At 39.2% G+C, this 12561-nt stretch overlaps 1 protein-coding gene across 2 annotated transcripts in view; it reads left to right on the forward strand.

Moving 5' to 3' along the window:
* Positions 1-12561, forward strand: part of CYP71 (cyclophilin71) — a 38045-nt gene that overhangs the window by 21241 nt on the left and 4243 nt on the right. For both annotated transcript variants that reach the window (XM_010245789.2, XM_010245780.3), the window contains exons 6-12: positions 5859-5934; positions 6090-6197; positions 6289-6465; positions 7147-7364; positions 7433-7565; positions 7711-7934; positions 12008-12161. In XM_010245789.2, the coding sequence (XP_010244091.1) occupies positions 5859-5934; positions 6090-6197; positions 6289-6465; positions 7147-7364; positions 7433-7565; positions 7711-7934; positions 12008-12161 (1090 nt within the window). The remainder of the gene's footprint in view (positions 1-5858; positions 5935-6089; positions 6198-6288; positions 6466-7146; positions 7365-7432; positions 7566-7710; positions 7935-12007; positions 12162-12561) is intronic.

Consider the following 12561-nt stretch of genomic DNA (forward strand, 5'->3'; position numbering starts at 1 on the left):
ACCTTTTGAAAATTGTACGCTTTTTTGCTTTTTTTTTAACCCTCTATTTGCTAATGTTGTTCATTCATTCATCTTAATAAAATATCTTCTTAAAAGGCAAATAAAATTATAAAATCATTATTTTTGTGTGATAATTAAGACTTTAAGACCCCAACATGGACTTGTTTGGGCTTGCCTCGAGGGGCGTGGTATAGGGCGACTTGTACAATTAGGAATGTAATATGTTTTAGGTCACATTAGGTACTTGAAGTAATGCAATTGAAGAAAAAAAGAGATTGTGGGCACAAGGCAAGGGTGGGAAAACCAAAGTTTCTTTTGCTCAGGCAGTTGCTTGTGGACCTAAGCAATTTACTCCAGTGGAGAGGAATGGTCCGAGTGCAATACGGGAGGAGGGAGGTGATTCATTGGGTCGAGCAGAGGTATTGGTAGCCTCGGGAATATGCACGGGGTCCAACCAACAGGCCCATCTCTAAATTGTAATTCTGGGTCTAGTAGGCCCGGAAAGTTAAGTGGGCTATGCTTAAAAGACCCAAGAGTGAGGGGGGTGCGTGACAACTTAAAGGAGCACGTGACAAGGTTGGCTCCTCAGGTAGACAGTAAAATCCATATACCATCGTCTTCCTCAAGCTCTTTCTCTCGTTCGAACAGTTTTGCGAAGGTCTCCTGCTCATTACAATGGAGACCCTCGAAGAAGATGCTGCATAAGGAACAAGAATGCCGTAACCCTAGGAGTGTGAAGAGCAGTGAGGTTTTTGACTCTGAATCAGAAAGATTGACAGACGGTGAAGAACTTTCTGATTCCGATTCCGATTTGGAAGAAACCATTAGCTTGGGAAGTATCGACCTCCAAAAACCAAGAGATATACTGGCAGAGGGTAGCCTAAACACTGAACTGTTATTCCTAGAGGAGGAGATGGATTCGCAAGATTCTGGTAATATCGAAACGCAAAGAAGAGTGAACCTTAGCAGTGGAGAACAGATCTTTCCCAAACTGGGTATGCTATACAAAAGATAGGTGGAGTTGGGAACGGTTAAAGAGGTAAGGCAGAGTGCATCCCGACCAATAAACGAGTCCATTCCATATGTGCAACCTAGTCAGGACATCAGGCCAGAGAGACAAGAATCAGACTTGGAGCCTTACCTAAGGATTCACGTAGAGGGAAAGAGAAGTGAAGTTTCTATGACTGTAGAGGGTGAGGAAGTATTGGTTGTACCTAGTCTGCTTCCATGGCTGAGTCCGGAAAAGGGGAAGGGCCTAGTCTTGACTCCAAGAATTGATACCCAACAGCCAGTCCACATGCAGGGAAGTGGCGATTGATAATGATGGAGTCTGATCAGAGAAGGGAGTTGGGTTGTTAGAAAGGAAAAGGAGGAGTTAGAATGGATTTGGGAGCAGATTTGTGCCCTGCTGGAGGAATATAGACAGAAGGAGGAAATGATAGAGGTGTCTCCAAAAAACCCTGAATCAGAGGCAAGAACCAATAGATTGGGTCAGGAATTAGGAAATAAAGGGCAGAATAGGAAGTCGGTGGGAAATAAGGGTAGGAAAAAGAAGAAAAAGTCTGAAGTAGAGAGACTAATAATGGACATTGAAGGGGATATCGAGTTCAGTGGCAGAGGGGAAAGAAAGAAGGGTTCTAAATGAAGGAACACTATATTGGAGGGCTAAATTCTTGAAAGGTAATGAAGATTATAAGCTGCAAAGACCTGATGTTGTGATGTTGCAGGAGACAAAATTAGCTGAATTGGATAGAAGGTGGGTCAGGAGATATGGAAAATAAGAGGGGTAAGATGGTGCTCAGCTCTGTCGTGGGGAGCCTCGGGGGGAATAGTAACTTTGTGGAGGGAGGACTTCGTAGAACCAGTAGAAGAGCTAATAGGAAACTTCACTGTATCCCTAAAATTCAGAATGGTGGAAGATGGATTTATTTGGGTGCTAACAAATGTGTATGGTCCAAATAATCACAGAGAGAGGAATGAGTTATGGGAGGAGCTTCATGGAATTCAAGGTACGTGGGAAGGTCCTTGGTGTTTGGGGGGTGATTTTAATGCAATAAGATTCACATATCAGTCAAATAATCCTAGGCATTACAACTAGTATGAGGAAGTTCAATGACTTCATAAATTCCTATGAGTTACGGGAGCTTCCTTTACTATAGGCTACCTACACTTGGTCCAACTTTCAAGAAAACCCAACCTGCTCAAAGCTTGATAGATTCCTATTTAATGAGGGTTGGGAGAGCCACTAGATAGGTTTGGTGGCTAAGGCCCTACCTAGGATAACCTCTGATCACTACCCTATAGAAGTAGGACAAGAACCTCTTGGTAATGGACCTAGACCATTCAGGTTTGAAAATATGTGGCTGATACACTTGGACTTCTTGCCTAAGGTTAAGGAATGGTGGAGTGAAGAGATGAGAGAAGTGAAATGGGATGGGGTTAGATTCTACAAAAAAATTAAAAAGGTTGAGAGGCAAAATAAAAGAATTGAATAAAGATCAATTTGGAAGAGTGGAGGAGGTAAAAGTTAGATTATTGGTTCAGATTGAGGAGTTAGATGCAAAAGAATCCCAAGGGATAATGGATGAGAAAGCCAGAGAAATGAGGAGGAAACTGAAAAAGGAGTTAGAGGAGACTTTGTTGAGGGAGGAGATCTCTTGGAGACAAAAATCTAGACATAAGTGGATCAAGGAAGGGGATGGGAATACCAAATTCTTTCATGCTTTGGCTAATGGGAGGAGGAAAAATGTGATACTAAAGCTTGAGGTTGATGGTGTGGAGATAACCTCTCAAGAGGAGATTGCCAGTAGGATTGTGGATCACTTCAAATCCATCTTTCAAAGACCCTTAGAGAATTGGTTAATAGTAGGGGTGGAGAATTGGCCAACATTGAACCAAACAGATAAGGGATGGATGGAAAGAATGATTGAGGAAGAGGAAATTGAACGAGCTGTTTTTTCTATGGATTGGGTTAAGGCATCGGGTCCTGACTGATTTACAATGGCATTTTATCAGGACTGTTGGGACATAGTCAAAGAAGACTTAATTGGAGTATTTAGAGAATTTGAGGATAAACATTTTGAGTCCTGGAATCAATGCCACCTTTATAGTCTTAATTCCCAAAAAGAATGATGCCAAACACCCCAAAGATTTTCGGCCAATTAGCCTGGTGACAAGCATCTATAAGATTCTGGCAAAAGTGCTCTCTAGGAGGATCAAAGCAGTTCTCACCTCTCTCGTTAGCCAATCACAAGGAGCCTTTATACAGGATAGACAAATTATAGATCAGATCCTTATTGCAAATGAGAGTGTGGACGAGATAAGGAAATCGGGCAGGAAAGGATTTGTTTGCAAACTGGACTTGGAGAAAGCCTATGACTTAGTGGATTGGATTTCCTGCTGGAGATGTCAAGAAGACGTGGATTTGGGGATAAATGGTGTAATTGGATAAGAGGATGCTTAAACTCTTGTCGTTATTCAATGTTGGTGAATGGGGTGGTTAAGGACTTTTTCCCAGCCAATAAAGGCTTAAGACAAGGGGATCCACTCTCCCCTTTCCTCTTTACACTTATTGCTGATGCCTTTAGTAGGATGATCTCCAAAGAAGATGACGAGGGCCAAATAAAGGGATGGAGAATAGGGAGAAGAGGCATTCCAGTAACTCATTCAGTTTGCTGATGATATTGTTATTTTCTGTGAAGGGAATGAGTTGAGCAAAGTGGAGAACCTTAAGATTTTAATAAGTACTTTTGAGATGGTCTCCAACTTGAAGGTAAATTTTGATAAAAGTTGTGTGGCTGGAGTAAACTTGGAGAATAGGGAGATTGAATCCATTGTAGAATGCTTAGGTTGCAATATTTTTTTCTTGGCCTTTGACATACTTAGGGCTACCCTTAGGAGCCAACCCTAAAGAAAGTAGTTTCTGGGCCCCTATTGTGGAGAAATTTGATAAGTGCTTGGCGGCTTGGAAAAAGAATTACATTTCAATAGGGGGTAGGCTGACTTTAATTAAGGCTACACTTGCCAACCTTCCAACCTACTTCCTTTCAGTGTTTAGGATTCCTCCAAGGGAGGCTAAGAAACTGGAGAAGAGAATGAGGGACTTTCTATGGGAACCAGGAGAGGTGAAAAAGGATCACTTGATCAGATGGGAGATAGTTAACAAACCAAAGGAAGAAAGGGGTTTAGGGATAGGGAACATAGTGCTGAAGAATGTAGCCCTTCTAGGGAAGTGGCTATGGAGATGGCCCCAAGAGAGAGAGAGAGAGAGAGAGAGAGAGATTATGGCATGAGGTGGTGGCAAACATTCATGGTTGTGTAGGAAATGGTTGGGATTTCGGGATATCTCGCTGAGCTACTCTTACTACACCTTGGAAGGCTATACATGGTATTCTCCCTCGCTTCCCCAAATTCATCAGCTATATGGAGTGGAGCCTTTGTTTATTTGGAGGTAGGTGGTCTATGCCTTCTGATTTAAGCTTGTTATTCAACCCATCTATCTTTGTTTGGCACACTAGAAGAGGTAAGGTCATGTGGAAATGTGTCAGGGTAGCCACTCTATGGACTCTTTGGGAGGAAAGGAATGCAAGAATTTTGCTTAGAGAAGGAAAGAGGGTTAGATAAAATGAAGGATTGTATCCTAACAAGAGCAATCCATTGGCTGAAAATTGTGGATATCTTTGATGACTTTTCCTTTGACGAGTTGTGGAGGAATTGGCTAGTAATAACTAACACTTCAACAAAGAAGGATAGAATTCTGTCAGAATGGGTTTCACCTTTGGAAGGTGTCATCAAGCTGAACTTTGATGGAATCAGCCAAGGCAACCCCAGACCTTCAGGTATAGGGGGTATCCTGAGAAATAAGGAAAACAACATAATTTTCCTATTCTCAGGACCGGTGGGAGTGGGGGATTCTACAAGGGCAGAAATCCTTGCTGCAGTACAAGGAATTCAGATCGCCAACCAGCTTGGGGTGGAGCATCTCCTAGTTGAAGGGGACTCTCAGGTGGTAACAAGGTGGCTCCTAATCTTGGATACTACCATTTGGGGCTACAAAGATCTCATAAAAAAAGTAAAGTGGTTAACCAACAATATGAGAGTTGAGGTAAAATGGGTTAGTAGGTCTGCTAATTCTTTGGCTGATGCTTTAGCCAAACAGGGGGTTTCTAGGGAAGATCTTTTTTGTGCTTCTTTGTAAGTTGTTATTAATTTGGAAATCTGTACTTAACTAGCCCAGAGAGGATGCATCTCGTGCCTTTCCTTGGGGACTTTGTACTATTGTCTATTGCTGATTAATAAAATTATTTCAATTATAAAAAAAAAAGAGATTATGGGCTTTACATTTGAATATGCTTTACATGTTATGTTTATGTATTTTAATTTTTTTTTTATGAATGTTTATGTATTTTAATTTTAGATAATAGGTTTTTTAAAACCATTACTTTTAAAAATTAAGTTTATATTTCTTATTAATATTATGTTTAATATTTTTTTGCATTTTTGAATTTTTTTGCCATTTTTATTGATTTTTCTGACATTGTTTTTGATTTTTTAGCTTTTTTTTTTGTATTTTTGTGCCTTGCTTCAAAAAGGTGCGCGCCTTGCGCCTCTCGCCTCAGGTGCAAATTGGCCCTTACGCCTTTTTTGCGCCTTGCGCTTTTAAAACACCAGTGCACTCATTGGTTGCAAAAGTAGGATGCATCAGTTAGCATTTCCCTTGAAAATGTTGGTGTTGTGTTGCAGTTCTAGAGTAAATAAACAAGTTTCATGGAAAGTGTTATTTACTAATTCAATGACATGATCAGTCATTGATATGACTAAATACTTCCTTACGATGACATGCCAATTATTGCTTGCAGGGTGAGCTTCCGGTTGAAAAGTGATACTAATCTCTTTGAAATTATAAAATGCAAAACAACTGCATCTGCAATTGAGGTACAAAATTTTCTATCTTAAAAAGAAATTTATGTTCGATTAGCATCTTCTTTCACCATCTCTTGCTCTTTTTAGTTGCAAACAAAGTCCATCTGTAAACTTTTTTTCCTTACCTTACCACTTGCATTTAAACCTTATTTTATTTTTAATTTCAGGTTAGTCCAGATGGCAACCAATTTGCCATTACATCCCCTGATCGAAGAATACGTATCTTTTGGTTTAGAACGGGTAAACTAAGACGGGTTTATGATGAATCTCTTGAGGTAATTTTTATTTCCTTGTAATGTCAATCGCTTCAGGGTAGTAGTGCTTTTGGAAGCTCATTGCGGGAATTCTCTATCTTCTGTTGATTAGGTGGCCCAGGATCTACAGAGAAGTGATGCTCCTCTCTATCGTCTAGAAGCAATTGATTTTGGACGAAGAATGGCTATTGAGAAGGAAATTGAAAAAACAGAAAATGTGCCACAACCAAATGCAATATTTGATGAAAGCTCAAATTTCATTATATATGCAACATTACTTGGCATAAAGGCAAGCTCAACAATGACTTTCCACACATTGTGTTGTTTTAGGGAAAGTGGAAGCCAGATAATTGGTTGTTGATTTTAGCTTGGCATTTCGAATCAGTAAGAGTAGGTTTATTTTGGGGATATCATTTCATTTAGTTGGTCGTCTTTTTTAGTCTTTCTGGTGCTAAATTATGTTTATAGGTGCATTCTGATGGGTTGAAGATTCAGAATTTTGTTGTGTAGGAATTAGTTGGTAGATTGGAGTGTGAGTTTCCTATCATGTTTTGATTTTGATTAGGGATGGAACTTGGGTTGGGTTGAGTGGGAATTTATCAAAATTGTCAATGAGTCCAAGCCCTAACCTGAGCCTGATGTAGTTGAAGTTCAAGTTGGGCAACTCAACATGCAGCTGCCATAAATTCAATTTGTAGTCTTGCATCTTGGTTGGAAGTTTTCTTCATGTGTTTCTGGGGGCTATAATGGCCTCTACACATAAGCAGATGCACTTCATAGAGCTTCCATTTTAGTTTAAAATCGAGGTGGATTCTTCAAATGCACAGCTTTTTGATAAATATGATTTGCTAAAAGCTATTTAATTGACTTCCATTGCCTTTATGAGCAGTAAATTTAACTTATGCTACTTGTTTATTCCATTTAGCGCCAGTACCTAACCAAATGATCTTTTATCGTGTTATTTTTACAGATTGTAAATTTACATACCAATAAGGTTACCCGGATTCTAGGAAAAGTAGAGAACAATGATAGGTTCTTGAGAATTGCTCTATATCAAGGTGACAGAAGCAACAAAAAAGTTAGGAAAATTCCTGGGGCTGCATCAAATGTTAATGAGAGCAAAGAGCCTTTGACAGATCCTACTCTCGTTTGTTGTGCTTTCAAGAAGCACAGGATTTATTTCTTCAGGTACTAAAACTCTTCTACATTATCTGACAATTTTCAGATTCCTGATGTTGTTATTCTGTTTTTAACAGTCGTAGGGAACCAGAGGAGCCTGAAGATGCAACTAAGGGAAGGGATGTATTTAATGAAAAGCCTCCTCCTGATGAACTTTTGGCTGTTTCAGATATAGGAAAATCTGTGACAACATCTCTTCCAGACAATGTGGTGAGTTTTCTATGATCAACCATTGGTAAGTTCTTTTGGTACTTCTGGCCTCTTAACAGAATCTACTGACTGCATTTATCCTCTCTCTCCCTCTCTCTCTCTCTCTCTCTCTCTCTCTCGTGTTTTCTTTCCCTTATTTTGTCAGATATTGCACACAACATTGGGTGATATCCATATGAGACTGTACCCAGAAGAATGCCCTAAAACTGTGGAAAATTTCACAACCCACTGCCGGAATGGGTATTACGATAATCTCATCTTCCACCGAGTCATCAAGGGCTTCATGATACAGACAGGGGATCCTTTGGGAGATGGCACTGGTGGCCAATCTATCTGGGGAAGGGAGTTTGAAGATGAGTTCCATAAAAGGTAAGAGTTTTGAAAAAAATTAATGTAATGCAGTATGTTAATGCAGCCTTTGTTTTTTGCTTTTGTACTAGAGTAACACACTTTTCTGCTTTCTGAACTCTGTCCTGCTATTATAGTAAATAAGAAATATGCATTTAAACCAATTGATGGTGGCTCAGTTGGTAGGATCTCTGACTCATTGGAGTAGAGACCTGGGATCAAGTCCTGCTGCTGCCAGGGTTGGGGGTTAAGGGAGGGGGATGGGCTGCCCCCCGCCGGTTGTGTAGCCCCATGAAGCCAAAAAAAAAAGAAAAAGAAAAATGCATTTACAGAAATGATTGTGTGAATATGATTGAGAGTTAAAGTGGTAACACAACAGAGAAGAGGAGTGGAATAATTGTATCTAGAGTGGAACCTGTTCGGTGGAGAATGTAACCCCACCTAGTAGGCAGATGGTATTTATACTCTTTTAAATACATGAAAATTACATGTTCCCCTGCTTAAGTTATAAAAGGGGACAGAAATACCCCACATCTATTTGAGTTTATACACTTTAACATTAGTATATGTCATACAGCTCCAGCTTGGTGTAAATGCAATCCATTTTTCTATCCTTAGACCTTAGTAAACAAACCTGCAAGTTGGTCCTCAAACTTAACATAGGGTGTAGTTTTTAGTATATTTGTATTGCTGAAATGGGAGGGAGAAACTCTGAACAGTGTAATTGTACATGGTATGATAATCACAAAATTTCAAAAAGTACACTAGTTACCATTACAAAAAAGAGTCTGAAAAAATGTTGATAGCTTTAGCCCATGAGAAGATCTTAGCAGTCATTGTAGATAATCTCATCCGTTTGAGAGGACTTGTTTTCAAAAATCTGCTATTCCTCTCCATCCAGATGGTCCAAAGTGCAGCAACTTAAAACTGCCTATAAGGGGAAGTCAGCCGAAGAAATGGAGATACTTCTCCTGATCAGTCTTTGGTATGCATTTGCCTAAGGCTGCAGTCCAGATAATGAAGGCCACCTTGGAGGGTACATCCTGAGCCCAAACAGCTTTGTATGGGATAACCTATTCTTGGCAGAATTGTAATAAGTACTTTCGGGGTTTACTGACATTTCTTAATTTGCTTAATGAAGTTGCCGTTTCCAATAAAAAAAATACTCCCTTCCCTACCAGCTCCAAATTATGCTATCTTCAGTCAGATGTAGGCTGAATGATCTGGAGCTGACTGAGCATATCCGCAAGCTTCTCAATCTCTTAGTCCAAGGTTTCTTCTAAACTCAAGATGTCAGCAACAATAGCCTCCCTGTTTGTGACCAAGTGAAAAAGGGCAGGATATAAATCAGATAGTGCTTTTTCCCCACACCATGCATCTGGCCAAAATCTCAGCTTGGTTCCTTTGCCCACTTTAAGAGAGATGCCCACAAGCAATGTGGCTGGATCTTTTGAATGCCTTTCCAGATTGCTCTGGTTGTGGTGAGGGAAGACTATGAGGCTCACCAGAGAATCTCCAGTGTCACTTGCTTAGAAGAGCTACATTGACCTCCTTAATTTTGTATTGTGCCAAGACCCCAGATTGCTTTGGAGTGTAGATTTTTGCCCAATCCACAAGATAAATCTTCTTGTCGTCATTCCATCTTTTCTATAAGTCTCTTAGTAGTTTTTCTATACTGGTTGCAACCTTTGATAGAATAGGGAAGAGTGGGAGGAAGTGGCTGGGAAGCTTGACAAAGTGTATTCTAATTAGAGTTAATTTTGCACCCTTGGAAAGATACCTACCTTCCAAGATGAAATCTTTTTATGGCATCTTTCTATCACCCGGTCCTAAAGGTATCATGATGAACTTTTAGATCCAAGTGGCAGTCCCAAGTAGATGTTTCACAGCTAAGAAATCTTACATCCAAGGACCATTGCAAGGTTTTGTAGGAACCTGGCTAACTGGAACCAGGGAGCTCTTCTCAAGATGCAATCTTAAACCATCCAAAGTTTTATTTGTGAGAGCGGCCAAAGCCTTGATAAGACAAACAAAGAGTGGAGAGAATCTGGAGATGGGGTCTCCCTACCTTAGCCCCCTCGAGCTTTTAAAGATCATCATTGGAGAGCCATTAAGAAGAATAAAGAACTTGGGTGTTTGAGATGCATACCATTGATCCACCTTATCCACTTGCTGCCAATGTTCTATGCTGTGGATTTTTAAGAAGATGATCTAGGAATCTCCAGCTTACATGATCAAAGGCTTTTTTCTAAGTTCAGTTTGCTTAGCAATCCATCAAGCATTTCTATGCTGTGGATAAATGCACCTTGGGAGTTAGAAATGACGCTATGATGTAGCTACTATTTCCACCAGGAGTTATAAATGCTCCTTGGTCATGAAACATTGCATTGGATTCAGTCTGTGTAGCAGTCTGATTATGATAAAATAATTCCATAGGTCTTGTTTTTTAATCACATCAACTCACATGTAGTATGAGCCATAACTTGACATTTTGCTTCTACACTAATTCTAGCAACGACACTTTGCTTCTTGTTCTTTTAGGCAACTAGTTTACCTACCAAGAATGTATGTACAATATGTACAATAACCCATTGTGTACCTTTTATTAGATAATGATCAACTCCAGTCTACATCTGTACGTCCTAATCAAGTTCTTACCAACCATATACAACAGCCCATCTCTTGGTGCTCTTTTCTAATATCACAACACTCTTATAACTGCTTCCCAATAAGGAAGAAGGCCCTACATAAACCAACTTAGCGCACTTGCAAATAGTGCAATATTGGATCTAGTAATAGTAAGATAATCTTTCCAAGTAACCTAATATACCATCTTAGGTTTTCAAACAGCTCTTCTTGGTCAACACTCAACTTTGTATTAGGACCCATAGGAATTTATATTCCTAATTAATGTTGTATGGACATGAACATGGGAGTCAGAATTCTATGTGTGTCTAAGAATCTAACTCAGCAAGATGAGAAAACATGGCCTCATGGAGATGTTAATGGAAAAGTTATATTATTTAAATTGTTCATGTTTGTTTGAATTCAAATTATATACCTGCAACAAAATGTTGCTTTTGTTACCAAACAAAGTTTGATATGAAAAATGGCATTTATCTTGTGCATTAGTTGTTCATGTATGCCAAATAAGCTAGGAGATGGAAAGGAAATTTTACATATAAGTTTCCCCAAGAATCCGTGGAGTGTCAGACTCCAATTCTTGTTTGACATGGACATGTCAATTGTCATCCATTTAGGATAGCATGCAACACTGACCCAATAACCCGGTTTCTTCAAGTAGACTTGACTCATATTTCCTTTGAGATAAGTTGATACTATGCTTTGACCATGCCACTTCAATGCCTAAGAAATATTTTTACTTCCCAAGATCCTTAGTCTGGAATTGCTGCCTTGGGCTTCAAGCTCTTATTTTATGCCACCTATATGATCTCCTGTATGACAACACCATCAACATAGACCACCAAAACAATCTTTCTTGTTGCATAGTCACGACTAAACACATAAATAATTTGGCTCTCTTTAGAAACTAGAGCTCTCAATCTGTCACTGCAAGGTTGTGTAGCTGGTACATGGGTTTAGGCAGTTTTTCTTCATGAAGCCAATGAAAGGGAGCTTTTATTGCTTAAGACAAGTTGGTTAGTGTCGCTTTCTACTTACTAGTCTGTACTGTGCTGGCAAATTGTATGATAAATTGGGCATGGTTTAGCAAGTATGAAATGGTCATTTTATTCACATAATGTTTATTCCAAAGGCTATGGAAAAGGGGGAAAATAAAGAAGCTTGTAAAAGCATTTTTGAGTTTTTGTAGACTTTTGGTTCTCAACTCCTCTTGCATTTGATAAGTAACCTGTCTAACAGAGATCAGAAGACAAGTATCTTCAAAAGGGATATTATCGTTTTCAGATGATTTGTATCGTTTGGCTATGCATTCTTTGTGCTACTTATGATTTGTATTCTGTTGTACCACTATCAACCTTACCACTACCATTTATTGACCAAGTTCTAGCATTCATATGGACATGTTTACATGTTATTTACATTATATTCACCACTATCCTTTGCTTCTGCAGTTTGCGGCATGACAGACCTTTCACAGTGTCAATGGCAAATGCGGGGACTAACACTAATGGATCTCAGTTTTTTATTACCACTGTAGCTACACCATGGCTTGACAATAAGCACACGGTCTTTGGTAGAGTTGTAAAGGGGATGGATGTTGTACAGGTAATTTTGCTCTTGCATTGTGATTTTTCCTTACAAAGCTATTGGCGTGTGTCATCTCTCATATCTCTGAAATTATTTCAAAAAGTGTTTCTGCTAGTCAACATGGCAGATGGTTAGGGATCAGAGGTACCACACATATTCCTTTTAAACTCTCTAGATTTGGAACAAATATCAGGCTGAAAACCTCCCATGTTTCTACAGTAAATCCTCATTTCTGTACCATTTATAAAAATGAGAATGGTTAGGTTTACGTCAAAAGACCTGATTTTCTATTTCCACTATTGCCCCTCGATCATTAAACCCTAATTTTTATGACACAAACAATTCAAGTGAAGAATAAAGATAGGATGTTTTTATTTATTTTTATTATCATATATAAAAATGAGAATGGTAGATGGGT

Source organism: Nelumbo nucifera, chromosome 6, assembly GCF_055504915.1.
Source record: "Nelumbo nucifera cultivar China Antique chromosome 6, China Antique-T2T, whole genome shotgun sequence".
Taxonomy (NCBI): Eukaryota; Viridiplantae; Streptophyta; class Magnoliopsida; order Proteales; family Nelumbonaceae; genus Nelumbo; species Nelumbo nucifera.